Below are 19,605 nucleotides of genomic sequence, written 5' to 3'. Positions count from 1 at the left end.
GTGACTTTGACTTTGACTTTTGTCATTATTCATGTAGAAATCATCCAGTTTGGCGTTAATGTAGCTTTCAAAAGCTGGGTCTTTAAGTAAGTAAGGGTTGAATTTCCAATGATAGCTTGAGCGTGACAGGACTTTATTAATCTGAAGTGTAATGGGGCTATGGTCTGATATCAGAATGTTATGGTACCATGTATCAGTTATTCTGTGTATCAGTTCAGAAGTAACTAAAAAACGGTCAATCCTAGTGTAAGATTTATGAACCTGTGAGTAGAATGAGTATTCCTTTTCTGCTGTGTGTTGCAACCTCCAAATATCTACCATGTTCCTTTCCTCAATCAATCTATTGAGGATCTGCACTGAGGTTATACTCGGAGGTGGCTTTGCGGATGAACGGTCTAAAAGCGGATCTAAATAACTATTGAAGTCACCGCCGATAATTACATTTACACGCCCAGATGGTATTAGATCAAAAATCTTTTAAAAAAATTGAGGGTCATCAATATTAGGACCATATATATTTAACATTGTGATTTGCAGAGAGCTAAGTTTTCCTGAAATCATGACATATCTGCCATGAGAGTCCACAGTCATCGAAACAAGCTGAAATGAAATACCCTTGCGAAGTAGAATTGCTACCCCCCTGGCCTTGCTGTTGAAAGGAGCCTGATATAAATGAGAAATCCAGTTTGCCCTAAGTTTATGCTCTTGCCCCACAGCTAAATGTGTTTCAAACACATTTGAGATAGGTAAACACCTTGCCTCTTTTAATGGGATGGCCTAGCCCTTTAACATTCCAAGATGCCAAAGTTAAGATAGGATTTCCTCTATTAGTTGTATCATTCCCTTTCATTCAACTTTTGTATCACAGAGAAAGAGCATAATACCATTCCCCCTCCCTCTGAAAAATAAAAATAAATAAAAAAAAAATAATAATAATTTGAACCTCGAACTTTAAGCCCCCCCCCCCATCCCATTACCTCAAATGACTTCCCCAAACGGAGCATTATGGCTCCCCCTAATGACTAGAGTACGCGATACTAGAAGCAAAGAGTTAAATTACACTAACACGCACAGTTACGTAGTACAATCAGCATAAGAGAAAAAAATATATAAAAAAAAATTGGTAAGACAGGAGATGCAACTCCACAACCGAATCTTATCTGGAAAAGGATAATATACACTTACAGTCTCTATCCAAACTCCATAGCACTACACATCAACAATTATTCTTGATCTGTTTCAGCGACTTGTCTCAGCTCTTTGTCTATGTATAGCTTTGCGTCCGTGAGAGATGTAAATATTCCTGTATTTCCATTATGGGTGATGCAAAGCTTGGCAGGGAAGCGCAGAATATGACGCACGTTAAGCTCTCTTAACATTGCCATCGCTTCATTGAAGCTCCGGTGTTGTTCCATTACTTCAGCCGTATAATCCGGAAAAAACAGCACTTTACGCCCCTGGTATTCAAGCTGGCGTCCCTGTCGAAGACGCAAGATAGGCTCTTTGTCTTGAAAGTAATGGATTAGTGCGATTAGTGCACGCGACTTGGTTCCCTTCGGGGGCTTTGGCTGCGGTACACAGTGTGCCCGATCAATAATTGGGGGGTCAGAAAAGTCTGCGAAAAGCTGCTTGATCAGCTCCACCACGAAGCTCCATCGGCCCTCGAGGTCGTTGAGCTTAGACTTAAGCATCTTGTTGTCTTTGTTTAAAGTGCCTGGGGAAGTTTCCAGGGAGATGATACAAATTTCATGGTCACTGGCCTGCTCTTTTATCATCTCGACACTTCCCCTTTACTCTCGATGTGCCATTTGTATGGTTCGAAGAGTCGCTTCAAGTGTATTAAATCTCTCATCAAAGGCACTGATGATCTTTTCCGAAATCTTCTCCATCATCCGCGACATGTCTTTTTCTTCCAGCATGGGACCTGCCGTTTGGTCAGCCATCGCCATGTTGTCAGAGGCCTCAGGTTGCGGCTGAAGGGGTTTAATGCCCTGGGGTTGTTTTTTTGATGGCATTGACAAGGTTTAAGTTTCAGGTGCAGTACTATGATTGTCAAGCTAACGTTTTAGCCCATTTAAAAACAGAATAGAGACAATTAGAGTACAATTTTATCGATTCGGCTGTGGAGAAGACAGCAAACACGTCTACCTCCTACGTTGCTCCATAGCGCCCCCTATAGGTCAGTTTGAATGATAGGTTGTGAACTGTAAGAAACAAACGGGAATTTTCCTAGAGTGTGAAGAATGCAGAAGACTGCATGATTAAGGTCCGTCATTACCAATAGAGTTCAATGGAAATAACGACCAAAGTTAGCTAACGATGCGTTTGGGAGACAAATCCCAGGAATACTGTGCTTGATCTGCATAGCATCACTTCCCCATCACTGTCATGAATCAGCTATTCAAAAAAAAAATGCAAAAAATTTACCTTTAGGGGTACAATGGCAGCAACTTCGAGGGATAACTTTTTTTTAGTACCTCTGAGTAGTAATATTTACCCTTAATGTATTACTTCGGCCCTTGTAGGGGTAAATAAAGATGTAAATATATAAATATGTCCCTTAAAGGGTACTGGTCCATTTTTTTTCCACATTTGTCCTGAGAATTTTGCTTTGTTTTATGAGCCTGCTCCTAATAAAGGTTTTTTTATTGGCATTTGTGCTTTCATGAAGAAACTCTAACATCCATAGAATCTTTCCACTGCACAACAGATCCTTAACAGTGGAAAAAGGTTCTTCAGATTATTAAAATGTTCCTTACACTATAGAGAAATAAAATGGATTCTTTATAAAAAAAAAAAAAAAATGGTTCATGGCATTGCTGCAAAATCTACTGGTATTTTTAAGCATTTAGAACCTGCTCAAACTAGATTTTGGATGTTTGTGTAGAAATACCCCACACAAAAGAAAAGCAATTGTTTAGTGGAGTCGCCTTCAACATGACCTTATTTAGCTCTGTCACCCTTAGTTTTCAAATGGGAATGAGGAACAGATAAAAGAGCCCTATCAGCAGATCTTAAAAGTCTGGTAGATGGCAAAGGGATGATGAGATATTTAAGATAAAATGGAGCTTGATAGTTAAGAGCTTTAAAAACAAACAACAGAATCTTTAACTGAACTCTAAAATGGACCAGAAGCCAGTGAAGAGAAGCTAAAATTGGAGTGACATGGTCATATTTCTTTGCCCCAGTCAGCAGCCTTACAGCTGCATTTTGTACCAAATGAAGGCGTGAAAGCAATGACTGAGGAAGACCTGAGTACAGTGAATTACAGTAATCTAAACGAGAAGTAATAAAAGCATGAATAACCTTATCCAATTCCTGAAAAGACAAAAACGATTTAAGTTTGGTGATGACCGGTAATTGGTAAAAACTGTTCCTCATGACAGAATTAATTTGTTTGGACAAATATAATTCTCAGTCTATGATAACGCCCAGATTTCTGACCTGTGAGGAAATGGAGGGTAAGTGATTGCCCAGCAACTTAATAATATCCTTTCTTAGTTTTGGGGGACCAAAAACAATAATTTCTGTTTTGTTCTCATTGAGTTGGAGAAAGTCATTTGATAACCATTTTTTAATATCTGAGATACATTCCAGCAATGGTTGAATGGAATCCCCAGCTTTTAGCAGGAGGTACAACTGTGTATCATCAGCATATAAATGAAAAGAAACATTCTGCTTCCTGATAATATCCCCCAAAGAGAATATATATAAGTTAAAAAGAAGCGGTCCCAGAATAGAGCCCTGAGGTACTCCACTAATAATTGAGGCAGATGATGAGGAAAACTTGCCTAGCTCTACAGAAAAAGACCTATGTTAGAGATATGAGCTGAACCATCGTAAGGCTGTGCCCCTGATACCGATCAGATGTTCTAAACAGCAAATAAGAACATTATGATCCACGGTTTCAAAGGCAGCTGTAAGATCCAGTACAATCAATACTGCATTTTTACCAGCATCAACTGCAACCAAAATATCACTGAACACTTTAAGCAAAGCAGACTCCGTACTGTGATAAATAGTGAAACCAGATTGAAAAGGTTCTAATAAATTAGCTGTATTTTAGAATGTGATCAGCTGTAACTGCACAACTTTTTCCAAAAGCTTTGAAAAACTTTGAGACAGGCCGAAAAATGTTAAAGCAACTTTCATCCAAACCTTGTTTCTTAAGCAAAGGCTGAACAACCGCATGCTTAGAGCAGTTCAGAACCACACCAGTGTCCAAAGATAAGTTAATCAACACTTGGACACTGGGGCCAATTACTGGAAAAGCTGCTTTTATGATCACAGAAGGAACAACATCCAGTGAAGAGTTAGTAGACTTCATTTTGGTAATGAGATCGGAAATTCTATTAAAGAGACATGTTGATATTGGCAAAATAATAATGGACTACCAGGCGAGTTCAAAGAAAGGTCTGTGAAGTAAAAGATAAGCAAATGGCACTCAGCGGAGACCAGGACAACTAGAGCCCCAGATACAGATCCCCTGTAAAGACCTTGTCTCAGAGGAGCACCAGGACAAGACCACAGGAAACAGATGATTCTTCTGCACAATCTGACTTTGCTGCAGCCTGGAATTGAACTACTGGTTTCGTCTGGTCAGAGGAGAACTGGCCCCCCAACTGAGCCTGGTTTCTCCCAAGGTTTTTTTCTCCATTCTGTCACCGATGGAGTTTCGGTTCCTTGCCGCTGTCGCCTCTGGCTTGCTTAGTTGGGGACACTTCATCTACAGCGATATCGTTGACTTGATTGCAAATAAATGCACAGACACTATTTAACTGAACAGAGATGACATAACTGAATCCAATGATGAACTGCCTTTAACTATCATTTTTGCATTATTGACACTGTTTTCCTAATGAATGTTGTTCAGTTGCTTTGACGCAATGTATTTTGCTTAAAGCGCTATATAAATAAAGGTGACATTGACATTGACTCATTTTGTCAACAAAAAATGCCAAAAATTTCTCATATAGCCCTGCTGATGGCTCCCTAGAGAACTGGAATTTCAGATTAATAACTGAATTTATTGAGGACAATAAAACCCTAGTTCTATGAGAGTGTGCGGTTATCAGTTCTGAAGAATATTTTGATCTTGCTGACTTAGCAGTGCTCTGAAACTTAACCAGGCAATCTTTAAAAATCTCAAGAGACACAGTAAGATGATCATGCTTCCATCTCCTCTCTGCTTTACGGCACGCCAATCTAAGAGAGCGAGAGTTGTCGTCCAACCAATAATAAGATTTTATCTTTGGTTGCTTCATTTTAAAAGGAACAATATAAATCTAAGATATTAGAACAAACTGTAAAACAGAGAAATCAGTTCAATGATGACTATCTAGCTAATGCTGTTAAAAAATCTATCCTACATAGGATAGATTTTTCAACAGCATTAGCTAGATAGTCATCCTAGAACTGAGAAACAGTCAGTGAGTTTATAAAACGAGAATAAAAACCAGCAGGCTTATTCACAGTAGCAGTGGTTACAGCAGGAACCTTAAAAAGAATGGGTTTGTGATCAGAGAAGGAAATATCATCAATGACAACATCAACTACAAAAGAACCATATGACATAATAAGGTCAAGTGTGTGACCAAATACATGAGTTGCTTGATTTATATGTTGAGAGAAACCGAACGAGTCCAAGATATTACAAAACTCAGCAACCAAAGGATGCCCCTGGCAGCATCTTGGAAATGTGTGTCAACTTCTGTCAATGCATGTGTTCAGACTATCACAAACTTTTAACCTTTTTCCCATCACAGTGCTGACATGTTATGTGCCAGAGCTGTCGCTGTTACCTAAAACTACAAGTTGGTAGCACTCACTCAAATTTTTTTTTACATCTACTTACATTTTCTAAATTTTTACAATATAGACAGCAATTTGTACCACCACAAATACATCCAGGAGTAATAACTGACCTATGCTGGGTTTAATGATAGTGGATATTGATCTTGGCAGCAGGCTCCAGTGTGGATTGTCTATCAGCAAACAAGATAGTCCTCATATACAGCAGGAAATTAGGTGTAATCATATTTGTCTTTAAAAAATCATTACGCGCATTATGGCTTTTGAAGCCAAGAGCCCTTCCTAATGGAATTAATTTTTCATATCAAACAGTGACATTGCTAAACTGGACGTTGGATACCTTGTAATTATTGCTATTATACAAACAGTGCTATTTTTATTTCTCACATTTACACGAAGACTAATTTTCACCTTTTGGATGATTACATGGATTATATAAAATCATATTTATATACATAAAATGGCTTAGCAATCACTATGTACTTATTCTATTCACTGTGTCCTCTACCATATAGCGTATTAATTAAAAACCTGATTCCAAAAAAGTTGGGACGCTGTACAAATTTACATTTATTCATTTAGCTGACGTTTTTATCCAAAGCGACTTACAATTGCTATATATAAAGTTGGGACAAGGCTGTTTGTTGTTGGCGCCCGTACTGCGTTTGAGCTCCGTCACTATATTCTTTTTATCAACTATTTTTATCTTAAAAATCTATTTTATACACCATCGTTTCCGTTTATATAACGTGTGAATATATCCTCTATTGTATTCTACAACAAAAACAATCAGAGTGCCTCGTTATCACTAGTTTTATTTCCGCTATTAGCTTATAGCCCATTAGCATCAGCGGCGTGGTTGCTGCTAACTGCACTTACATTGCTAATACTCTATTCACACACATTACCACTGCTGTACTAACTGTTACTTGCTTTAATAGCGGATGAATGTCTACCTTTGATTGCAGGCGAGGACACGTTCAAGCTGCATTCGGTGCAGCTCGAGCTCCAGGCCATGGGGAAGCAGATTCGCGACCTGGAGGTTAGGCGGGCCCAGCTGAGAGAGCGGAGAGCCGCGCTGGAATCATCCCGGGCTGACGCTCACAAGTTCGGGATAAGTATACAGCGTGCTGTTAACAGTCCCACCACGTCTACTCCGTGTGTTTCTCTGCACAGGCCCGGTGCACCCAGGACGCGATCTTCCCAGATGTCCTTCACTCCGGCGCCGGGACACCACGGACCCTGGGTGCATCCACAGCGGAGGACGCGAGCCGGGTCCCGGGCGACGACTTCTCCCCCTCCGGTCTTCGAGATCTCCACACGGAACCGCTTCGCTCCCCTCCGAGAGACAGGACGCGATGCTGTGATCATCAGAGACTCCATCGTCCGACACGTAAGTGCTATGTTAGCCGGAGGTAAAGTGCACACTCATTGTTTGCCTGGTGCTCGTGTTCTCGATGTTGTCGTGTTCTCTGATGGCTTGCACCCCAGCAGAGTCGGAGCGGAGCTGCTCTCTGACAACATCTCCAGGACACTTCGCTCCATGTGACTAGTAAGACAATCCTCAAATAACTATTATGATGACTTTTGTTCCACCTGCTTAAATGATAAAAGTACTTGCGCTGTACAATCTATTAAGACTGTGTCTGTTCCCCGAATAGTGAGGTCAAAATATAAATTTAATGTAGGATCTAGAAAAAAATCTTATCGTGATTAAAACAGAAACATTTAAAGTAAATGAACAAAAACAATCTTTAGTTTGGGCTCATAAATGTTAGATCACTCACACCCAAAGCAGTTATTGTAAATGAAATGATCACAGATAATAGTTTTGATGTACTCTGCTTGACTGAAACCTGGCTAAAACCAAATGATTATTTTGGTCTAAATGAGTCGACTCCACCAAACTACTGTTATAAGCATGAGCCCCGTCAGACTGGTCGTGCCGGAGGTGTTGCAACAATATATAGTGATATTCTCAATGTTACCCAGAAAACGGGATACAGGTTTAACTCATTTGAAATACTTCTGCTTAATGTTACACTGTCAGACATGCAAAAGAAATCTAATGTATCTCTTGTTCTGGCTACTGTGTATAGACCACCAGGGCCGTATACAAAATTCCCAAAAGAATTTGCAGATTTCCTCTCAGACCTTCTGGTTACAGTTGATAAGACGCTAAGCATGGGAGATTTTAATATACCCATTGATAATACAAATTATGCATTAGGACTTGCGTTTACTGACCTAATAAACTCTTTTGGAGTCAAGCAAAATGTCACCAGGCCCACTCATCATTTTAATCATACACTAGATTTAATTATATCGCATGGAATCGATCTTACTGCTATAGATATCGTACCTCAATGTGATGATATTACAGACCATTTCCTTGTATCGTGCATGCTGCATATCAATGATATTAACTATATGTCTCAGCGTTACCGTCTGGGCAGAACTATTGTTCAAGTCACCAAAGACAGATTTGCAAATAACCTGCCTGATCTATCTCAACTGCTATTTGTACCCAAAAATACACATGAATTAGACGAAATTACTGACAACATGGGCACTATTTTCTCTAATACATTAGAAGCTGTTGCCCCCATCAAATTGAAAAAGGTTAGAGAAAAACGTACTGTGCCATGGTATAACAGTAATACTCACTCTCTCAAGAAAGTAACTCGTAGTCTTGAACGCAAATGGAGAAAAACTAACTTTGAAGTTTTTAGAATTGCATGGAAAAACAATATGTCCAGCTATAGACAGGCTCTAAAAACTGCTAGGGCAGAGCATATCCACAAACTCCTAGAAAATAACCAAAACAATCCAAGGTTTTTATTTAGCACAGTGGCTAAATTAACAAATTACCAGACGCCACCTGATTCAAATATTCCACCAACGTTAAATAGTAATGACTTTATGAATTTCTTCACTGATAAAATAGATAACATTAGAAATACAATAGCGAATGTAGATTAAACAGCGTCTAACACTTCAGTTTCATCCATCGCACCCAAAGATAAACTGCAGTGCTTTACAAATATAGGACAGGAAGAGCTAAATAAACTTATCACTGTATCTAAACCAACAACATGTTTATTAGATCCTGTACCCACTAAATTACTAAAAGAGCTGTTACCTGTAGCCGAAGAACCGCTTCTCAATATCATTAACTCGTCGTTATCTTTAGGTCACGTCCCAAAACCATTCAAGCTGGCGGTTATTAAGCCTCTTATTAAGAAACCAAAACTAGATCCTAGTGAACTGGCAAATTATAGGCCTATTTCAAATCTTCCATTTATGTCAAAAAGTTTAGAAAAAGTTGTGTATGCACAATTGAGCACATTCCTGCATAAAAATGATCTGTATGAAGAATTTCAGTCAGGTTTCAGGCCCCACCATAACACAGAAACTGTACTTGTTAAAATTACAAATGATCTGCTTCTTGTGTCAGATCAAGGCTGCATCTCATTTCTAATTTTTCTTGATCTTAGTGCTGCGGATTAAATTCGGATAAGACAGAGATATTAATTATTGGACCAAAAAACACTACACAGAATCTTGTAGATTACAATCTGCAACTAGACGGATGTACTGTTACTTCTTCTACAGTCAAAAATCTGAGTGTTATATTAGACAGCAACTTGTCTTTTGAAAATCATATTTCCCATGTTACAAAAACTGCATTCTTCCATCTTAGACACATTGCCAAGCTACGAAACATGTTATCCGTTTCTGATGCAGAAAAGCTAGTTCATGCATTCATGACCTTTAGACTGGACTATTGTAATGCACTTCTAGGTGGTTGTCCTGCTTCGTCAATAAACAAGCTACAGGTAGTCCAAAATGCAGCAGCTAGAGTCCTTACCAGGTCAAGAAAATATGATCATATTACCCCAATTTTACAGTCTCTGCACTGGCTACCTTTTAAATTCCGTATCAGTTACAAATTATCATTACTTACCTATAAGGCCATAAATGGTTTAGCTCTGCCTACCTAACTAGCCTTCTACCACGCTACAATCCATCACGCTCCCTAAGGTCACAAAACGCTGGACTTTTGGTAGTTCCTAGGATAGCAAAGTCCACTAAAGGAGGTAGAGCTTTTTTTACATTTGGCTCCCAAACTCTGGAATAGCCTTCCTGATAATGTTCGGGGTTTAGACACACTCTCTCTGTTTAAATCTAGATTAAAAACGTATCTCTTTCGCCAAGCATTTGAATAATGTATCTTAAATTGTGAGTATAGTTGTATCTGATCAAATGTGCATTCTTATTCTTTAGCTTGGGTTAAACTAATTAATTTTACTTTGTTGGAACAGCAGCTATGCTAAGTATCTCTCTATTTGTTTCTATGTTTTGCCACAGGATTTACATCCCGTGGTAACTACGGTAGGATTTACACAAGCTCCAGTCTGGATCCAGAACACCTGGGAAGAGATGATGCTGACCCTCAGAGGACCCCAGATGATGCTAACCCTGAATCAACAACAGAACTAACAAATATTGCTACAAGTGTGACTGCATCATATAATAATTATTAATTATTAATAATATTAATAATGTTTATCATCTGGCTGACTAACACTTGTATAAATTTTTCTACAAATCCTGTCATACGTGCACAAACTGACAGTCACCACTTATAAGCTATTACTAAATATTGTAGAAACATAATTTTCTGTAAAGTTGCTTTGTAACGATTTGTATTGTAAAAAGCGCTATACAAATAAACTTGAATTGAAAAACTTGAATTGAATGTTTACCACTGTGTGGCATACCCTTTTCTTTTTATAACACTCTGCAAACGTCTGGGAACTGAGGAGACAAGTTGCTCAAGTTTAGGAATAGGAATGTTATTCCATTCCTTTCTAATGGGGGGCTTCTAGTTGCTCAACTGTCTTAGGTCTTCTTTGTCGCATCTTCCTCTTTATGATGCGCCAAATGTTTTCTATGGGTGAAAGATCTGGACTGCAGGCTGACCATTTCAGTATCCTGTTCCTTCTTCTACGCAGCCATGATGTTGTAACTGATGCAGTATGTGGTCTGGCATTGTCATGTTGGAAAATGCAAGGTCTTCCCTGAAAGAGACAACATCTGGATGGGAGAATATGTTGTTCTAGAACTTGGATATACCTTTCAGCATTGATGGTGCCCTTCCAAGATGTGTAAGCAACCCCATACCATCAGAGATGCAGGCTTCTGAACTGAGCGCTGATAACAACTTGGGTTGTCCTTGTCCTCTTTAGTCCGGATGACATGGCGTCCCAGTTTTCCAAAAAGAACTTCAAATTTAGATTCGTCTGACCACAGAACAGTTTTCCACTTTGCCACAGTCCATTTTAAATGAGCATTGGCCCAGAGAAAATGCCTGCGCTTCGGGATCTCTCTGTTTAGATATGGCTTCTTTTTTGACCTATAGAGTTTTTGCCGGCAACGGCGAATGGCTTGGTGGATTGTGTTCACCGACAATGTTTTCTGGAAGTATTCCTGAGCCCATGTTGTGATTTCCATTACAGTATCATTCCTGTATGTGATGCAGTGCTGTCTAAGTGCCCGAAGATCACGGGCATCCAGTATGGTTTTCTGGCCTTGACCCTTTCGCACAGAGATTGTTCCAGATTCTCTGAATCTTTGGATGATATTATGTACTGTAGATGATGGTAACTTCAAACTCTTTGCAATTTTTCTCTGAGAAACTCCTTTCTGATATTGCGCCACTATTTTTCGCCACAGCATTGGGGGAATTGGTGATCCTCTGCCCATCTTGACTTCTGAGAGACACTGCCACTCTGAGAGGCTCTTTTTATACCCAATCATGTTGCCAATTGACCTAATAAGTTGCAAAATGGTCCTCCAGCTGTTCCTTATATGTACATTTAACTTTTCCAGGCCTCTTATTGCTACCTGTCCCAACTTTTTTGGAATGTGTAGCTCTCATGAAATCCAAAATGAGCCAATATTTGACATGACATTTCAAAATGTCTCACTTTCAACATTTGATATGTTATCTATCTTCTATTGTAAATAACATATAAGTTTATGAGATTTGTAAATGATTCCATTCCTTTTTTACTCATAATTTGTACAGTGTCCCAACTTTTTAGCAATCGGGTTTGTATATAAGGTTAAGTTTTCCAGCCAGCATCAGAGTACAAGGCTATAATATAAGGCAGAGTATTTTTTTTTCTGCACATGCAACATCTGGGCATTTGATGGGCAGTTTTGTTTTTTGAAATTTTTAGTGTGCACACAATGAAAATCACACTATTTATAATCAAAATTGCAAATATGCAAATTAGGATGCACCTAACAACACTGTTATTCCATTTCCAAAAATTTAAGAACAGTCATAATAACATTCATGAGTCCTGTAAAGTTGTAAAATGGTTAGAAAAGTGTTTGAATTATTAAAAATAAACAAATAAATAAATAAATAAAAACAAGGTCCCGGTATGAAACTGTCCCAATATTAGAGAGTGATCTTACTGTGAGCTGTGTTCCAGTAGCAGCCTGAGTGAGGGTAAGTCCCCTTTAGCTGCCGCATAATGAACAGGCAACGCCCCCGTATCCGTGGCAACAGTAGGATCCCCTTCCCCACTTTTGAGCAACCAATCAATGATCTCATGATGGCTGAAGCGAGAAGCCAGATGCAGGACAGTGGCCCCTGAGCTGTCCTTATCCTGTAAACAACACAGTACATAATATATTTAAAAAATACCATACATTAACTAACAGTCAGCTGGAATACAGAAATATATTTCAATGGTAAATTTCTAAATTGTTCAAAGGCAACAATCTGCAAGCTACATGTTATACATGCTGCATGTTATAAAGTACTGATGAGGAACATGGGTGTATTTCAACAGATTTATTTGTACTGTATGAGACAAAATATGAATAATTTTCATCACATATGTTGACCCAGAGTCTCTGCTGGATCATATTTAACTGACCAAAGTATTTTGTAGTCATTCAAACTTGCTGTGCAGGTATGAAACACAATAATGTAATGTGAAGCCCTGCCGCAGACGCTGCGCTCCCCATTGATGGCAGCATGTGCACCGAAGTAAAAAAGGACAACAGCAAGACCTCCAGTTACTTTTTCATTATGAAAAACACATTTTTTAAATAATGAGGTGAGGTGTACAACTAGATTCATTTATTAATTTATTTTTTTATTTATTAATCAATTTATTTTTAAGGTATTTCATTATAATACCTAACAACAAAGGTTCATAGACTCAGATGAGTACTAATGAAAAAGTAAAGGATTAAGTAAGTGTTTTTTTTTATTATTTATTTTGAAAACTTACTTCTGGCAACAGATTGTGCTACAACTAATTGAGCATGTATAACAAATCCACTACATTTCAAACAGAAAATACTGTATGTTTCACCTACTGAGAATGATATGTGATCCACAGAGTTTGCGGATCTTCATTAAGTTTGCGGATGACACGACTGTATTGGTTCTCATTAGCAACAAAGATGAGACAAATGACAGGAGCGAAGTGAGCCGCCTGGCCGGGTGGTGCAGTAACAACAATCTCTCTCTGAACATGGAGAAGATGAAGGAGATTGTTGTTGACTTAAGGAGAGCACACACTCAGCATGTTCCTCTGACCATCAACGGTGCGACTGTGGAGAGAGTGAGCAGCACCAAGTTCCTGGGTGTGTACATCACAGAGGACCTCTCCTGGACTGAAACTGGCCAAGAAATCACAGCAGCGTCTTTACTTCCTCCACAAAACTGAGAAGAGCTAGAGCCCCGCCCCCCATCATGTAGAGCATCCTGTCGAGCTGCATCACTGTGTGGTATGGTGCCTGCAACGCGTCCTGCCGAAAGACTCTGCAACGCATAGTAAGAGCAGCTGAGAAGATCATTGGTGTCTCTCTCCACTCTCTCCAGGAAATTTATGGAACCCGTCTCACTCGCAAAGCCCTCTGCACCCCTCTGACCTCCGGGAGGAGACTGCAGAGTCTCCAGGCCAGGACCAGCAGGCTGAAGGACAGCTTCATCCATCAGGCTGTCAGGAAGCTGAAATCGCTCCCGAGTGGTTATAATGTTTTAAATATGGATATGTTTCTTAAAAGAACACATCGATTCGCCTCACTCAGCCCCCGGAGCTGTATGAGGCACTTTTTTATTACGGATGGATGCACTTATTGGACTTCTTTTGAACTTTTGAAAAGAAACACCTGCCCACTGCCATTATAAAGATTGGAAGAGCCAGGACAATTTCAATATAACTCTGAATGGATTTGTCTGAAAGAAGTAAGTCATATAAACGAAGGATGCCTTGAGGGTGAGTAAATCATAGGCCAATTTTCATTTTTGGGGGAACTATCCCTTTAATGACTTTAAAAGCCAAGATGACAGTGGGCTCATCACTAATGGGGTGAAAGGTGAGATTGAGTAAAAGGGGCCCAGAGTATTGTGGAGGCCTACAGCTAATTTTTCCCTAACTCACTAAATAACATTAAACACCACCACAAGATGTGAATGTCTGATATAACTATGCACAGAAAAATATCTTGATCCACGTCCAATTGTGTGAAATTATGGGTAATTTTTGCCAATTTCACCCAATATTTTTTTGTTAATATGCTGCGATTCTGTATGCTAATGAGAATATCTGAAATTATTATACTTATATATATATATATATATATATATATATATATGTACAAAAGACTTGTTCAAATGTTACAAATGGTTAAAAATGCTATAAAATGCTAATCATTGAAATTAACCTATATATATATATATATATATATATATATAGAGCACCCACTGTACCCTGCTTTATATGTAGTCTAATAATTGTCTGGAGATATGTTGTTGCTACGTTCTATTTACACGGACACTGTTAGCCTTGAAAGTCTTCGTAAAGATACTCACGGCCGCTCGACATCCTCCGTGCGTCACGAGCCACTGTAGGCAGGTCAGGTTGCCGGTGGCTGAGGCGTCATGCGCAGGACTTGCGCCGTTCCTCGCCAGGCTGTTCGCCGGTAAACCCGCTTCCTCAACCAAATACCTCAGACAGGTGAGCTTCCCCGCTCGAGCGGCGTGGTGTACGGGAGTCGCTCCCAACACATCTTTCACATCACTGTTGAGTACCTTCTCAGCTAACTGTACCTTTAGAGTTTGTACATCCCCTTGCCTTGCTGCGAGAAGTGTCCTCTCTACCACCATGATGATCGCAGCGCCTCCAAACAAATGACTATAAGCGCACCATTACGCGTCAGTTAACACAAGTCCACTCGCGTGTTCCGCGCAGCCACCGGTCAGCGAGTTACTTTGTTCTGTCCATCCATCTTTGTTTGTATCACCACACCATAAAGGTGTCGACCTACACCTAAGAAATATATTCAGATGATCTATTATTATTCATTATATGGCATAAAAAAATAAAAAAATAAAAAAAAAAACACCTCCATTCACCGCGTAGCTGTTAACTAAGAAAACCAGCCATGCATTTCATTACGGTCTTACTGGTCGTCAACGTATCCAATGGCTATAGCTACTGATCTTGTCTGTGCTACATTTCACCTGTTGCGTTCCTTGATTCAGGTAAACACACAGACTAACAAAACAGTAACACCGCAACGCGTCTGCTTCAGATCAAGTAAATGGGCTGCCCGTTCAGAAGTCTTGAGGGACTGAACTTGTGAATAATCCATTAAGGGGAGGAGAACTGTAACGTGTTGTCCTCACTTAAATCGGCTCAGATATTAAAGGGATAGCGCGTCATGATGGTGTTTTGTTGTACGAGCAGGATTCTCTTGTCTGGTTTAATTATTTTCTAAAACAAGGTTATTTATGCATTTATTGGTTTGTCTCTTTTATATTTCTTTAAACATGATTTCTGATTTGCTGAAGAAGACTGTTTCATGTTTTCTCTATTTTATTCATTCATAAAATGATGCAATAGAAAACGCAGATGACGAACTCTAGCGTCTTACTAATTCCTTGCTGTGATGTTAATTGATTGTGAGTCATAAAAAATAATATATATATATATATATATATATATATATATATATATATATATATATATACAGTACAGACCAAAAGTTTGGAAACATTACTATTTTTAATGTTTTTGAAAGAAGTTTCTTCTGCTCATCAAGCCTGCATTTATTTGATCAAAAATACAGAAAAAAAAATGTTGTGATATATTATTACAATTTAAAATAATTGTTTTTACATTTATTATACTTTAAATTATCATTTATTTCTGTGATGCAAAGCTGAATTTTTAGGATCATTATCACATGATCCTTTAGAAATCATTCTACTGTAATATGATGATTCATTAACAAAGTTGGAAACAGTTCTGCTGCTTAATTTTTTTTCAGAACATGTGATACTTTTTAAGGATACTTTGATGAATAAAAAGTAAAAAAAGAAGCTATGTTTTTAAAATATAAATATTTTGTAATAACAATATACACTACTGGTCGGTAATTTTTTTTTCTTTCTTTTTTTTTTAAATAAAATCAATACTTTTATTCAGCAAGGATGTGTTAAATCGATAAAAAGTGATAGTAAAGAAAATATATTATTAGAATATTAGATTTTTTTTTTATTTGGAATAAATGCAATTCTTTTTAACCTTTTATTGATCAAATATATTCGACAGCAGAACTGTTTCCAACACTCATAATAAATCAGAATATTAGAATGATTTCTAAATGATCATGTGATAGACTGGATGTTACATGTGACACTGAAGGCTGGAGTAATGATGCTGAAAATTCAGCTTTACATCACAGAAATAAATTATTATTTTTTTTAAGTATATTCAAATAGAAAATTATTATTTTAAGTTGTAATAATATTTCACAATATTACTGTTTTTTTCTGTATTTTTGATCAAATAAATGCAGGCTTGATGAGCAGAAGAAACTTCTTTCAAAAACATAAAAAATAGTAATGTTTCCAAACTTTTGGTCTGTACTATATATAATAATAGTTTTTCATTAGCGGCATTCTAGATCTTTGGGGGTAAGCTGTCTCCCTGAGATTTGAGGTAGAAGGCCACAGTGACACATTGTTTTTGGAAATATAATTTAATTAAAAAAAAAGTATAATGATGTTATTATTTAACAATTCTTTGCGTTAGATTTACATTTTAAACATCTCTTTTGCTTTTGTTAATCTCTTGACTATGATTCTAGTATTTAATTTTACCCAATTCTCTAAATACATAATTTTACATATAATTTATGATTTAATATTGTGCATTAATGCCAGCTTTTCACATTTATAGCTACCTTAATAGCCTACATTAATAAATACATTCATACGAATTATATCAAATGTAATTTATAGGCTACATTCTGTAAAAAAATAATTATAACAAGTTTACCCTGGAGGGTTTAGTGTCTCAAGTAAGGGTTGGCCCTGTTTCTTTCTTTCTTTCTTTCTTTCTTTCTTTCTTTCTTTCTATTCGTTTATTTTTTTTTTTTTTTTTTTGCTATGACAACTAAATTAGCAATTGTTTCTATTTATATGCTCTGTAATATAAAGTAAATGCATATTATCATCCACCATCTTTCTATCTATCATTCATCAGAATGCAATCGTTAGATGCGATCTTTATAATCATTAATTCGTTTATTTATTTATTGAGTATAATGTAGGACTATACAGTGGGTTCGGGCAAGTACCAAATTGTTGTCATTGTTGGTGTCCCTTGTCAAACTGAAAAAACATTTTTTTTTTTTTTTTTTTTTGTATATAACCGAAACGCAACACCCCATCGTCTTCACGTGCACAACAGCAATTGCTGGAGCTGCCGCGTGAATGACGTTGACCTCTCCCACTGGCGTCAGTAGCGTGCCATCTTCATCTATTTGACTATACACAGGCGGGAAGGAAGTCGACTGGAAGTTGAAGTTGGCCGTGTGCCGCCATCTTGTAGCAGAACTTCACTTGCGTTAGCATCCCATTGACTCCTATTCATTTTGGCGTCACTTTGACAGCGAATAACTTTACATCTGAGGCGTTTAAAGACTCCATTTGTCCATTATTTATTTCTAAAGATACATGACAATGTATAAAGGGCTTACCTTCTATGTTACATTATGGCCCCGTAGAAACAGTTTTTGTAAAAATAGGCTAACGATTGCGTCATAACCACTCGACTCTCTGTCGCACAGTAGAGAAATTACCGTACAGACAGGAGGAGAAGCTCGCAGGCAATCAGGGAGACATCAAGAGAGAAGCCCATAGATACAAGCCCTGGTGTTACATTTTAAAATACTATACAAAATAATTAATCAGAATAATAAATACAGAATGCTCACTCAAAGAACTCCCCGCTCAAGCTCGCCGTCTCTGCAAGATTAACGATGGCAGTTTTCACGCACAGCTACTAGAAGATTTACATCTGTCAGACAGGTTGCTGACGTCATCAAGCTTAGTTTGAGTCTGCGCATCAGAAACGGAAGTGCTAAAAATCGCTAAAAATGGGCTTCATTGTCTCAATTGAGTTCCAATGGGGTTGCTGTGTCCATTTCTTTTACTGACTATACCGAGAAGCACGAGCCAGGTTTATTAATGGTTAATTCCTCAGGGGCTGTGCAAGACAAGTCTCACAGGACAGCTCGAATACACACATCATAATCCTGTTAGTTTTGTTAGATTTGTTGTATAAATCATTAAAATGCTCGGTTTCTTTAGTTATTTATTTTTTGTTGTTTTATTATTTATTTATTTTAATAAGGAACAATTGCATTTATCTACAATCTGGTTTCATTAACTAAAATTGTATATACTGAAACTATCATTTAAATAGCATTATACTGTACATATCCGAATATCAAGCTTTAGTCTCCTGCTTCTCACACTTGTCACCTGAGACAAAAATTCTAACACTCTCACAATGTGTCTTTGTAGAGTTGTTGAGATCACTTCTGAAATTGAGGAGAGAAATATGAGAGCCCCTGAGTCTTAGTGTAGGAGGAAAGTCTGAGTACACTGTGAAATGTGTTGAGATCTATTCTAAACTTTAAGAGGAGAGAAAATTGAGAAATCCAGAGTTTCTTTCTAAAGAGATAGTCTGAGCACAATGCATGGTGATGATGAGATCTCTTCTAAAACTTTAAATGAGATCATTGTGAGAGTGTTAGAATTTTGGTCCTCCCAGGAGACAAGTGTTTAGGAGCCAACCCAGGAGACTCAAGCAAAAATCTCCATTTGAAGTTAAACCTCATTTCTCTCTAGAAATATTGGAGATGTTGAAGAGATCTCACTTTTCTTTCCCCTTAACACCATTTAACTGATGTCTTAGAGTTACTCTCACGGGACACTGCACTTATACACAAAAGTAACTAAAAAAGAAAAAGAATTGCATCTGCTTAAAACCTTACTGGTTATTTAAGTTTCATTTGTTTGCTGTTCTGACTGAGCTCACTCAACGCGCAACATGAAACCGAAAAAGCCCTTCAAACTGTGCCTGATTACTGAAATAAGTTGTTTTATGTTAATACTGTCAAAACACAGAAGGTTTATGTATAGCCTCAGTTGTAAAGAACTGAAAGAAACAGAAGCATGTCTGTATATCAGATGCGTGCAGGTCTTAAAGGGACAGTAGGCTACATGCTGCCGACTGTAATTAAAGGGATAGTTCACCCTAAAATTTAATATCTGTCATTGTTTATTCACTCACATGTTGTCCCAAACCTATATTAATTTCTTCTTGTGCTGCACACAAAATAAAATATTTTGCAGAATCTGAATAACCAAACCAAACTATGGAAGTCACTGTTAACCGGCAA

General features: G+C 37.9%; 1 protein-coding gene across 2 annotated transcripts in view; it reads right to left on the bottom strand.

Annotated features, from left to right (window-relative positions):
• Window positions 1–15,160, bottom strand: part of LOC132115333 (espin-like) — a 115,764-nt gene extending 100,604 nt beyond the window's left edge. The window contains exons 1-2 of one of the 2 annotated variants that reach the window (XM_059523748.1): window positions 14,720–15,160; window positions 12,304–12,497 (exon numbers count right to left, since the gene is read on the bottom strand). In XM_059523748.1, the coding sequence (XP_059379731.1) occupies window positions 12,304–12,497; window positions 14,720–15,013 (488 nt within the window). In that variant the 5' untranslated portion in view covers window positions 15,014–15,160. The remainder of the gene's footprint in view (window positions 1–12,303; window positions 12,498–14,719) is intronic. The other variant, XM_059523749.1, reaches the window with a different exon arrangement.
• Between the last annotated feature and the right edge of the window lie 4,445 nt (window positions 15,161–19,605).

This window comes from Carassius carassius, chromosome 34 (assembly GCF_963082965.1).
Source record: "Carassius carassius chromosome 34, fCarCar2.1, whole genome shotgun sequence".
NCBI lineage: Eukaryota > Metazoa > Chordata > Actinopteri > Cypriniformes > Cyprinidae > Carassius > Carassius carassius.
Note: the sequence above shows the minus strand (reverse complement) of the source record. Positions and strands in the feature narration are given on the sequence as shown.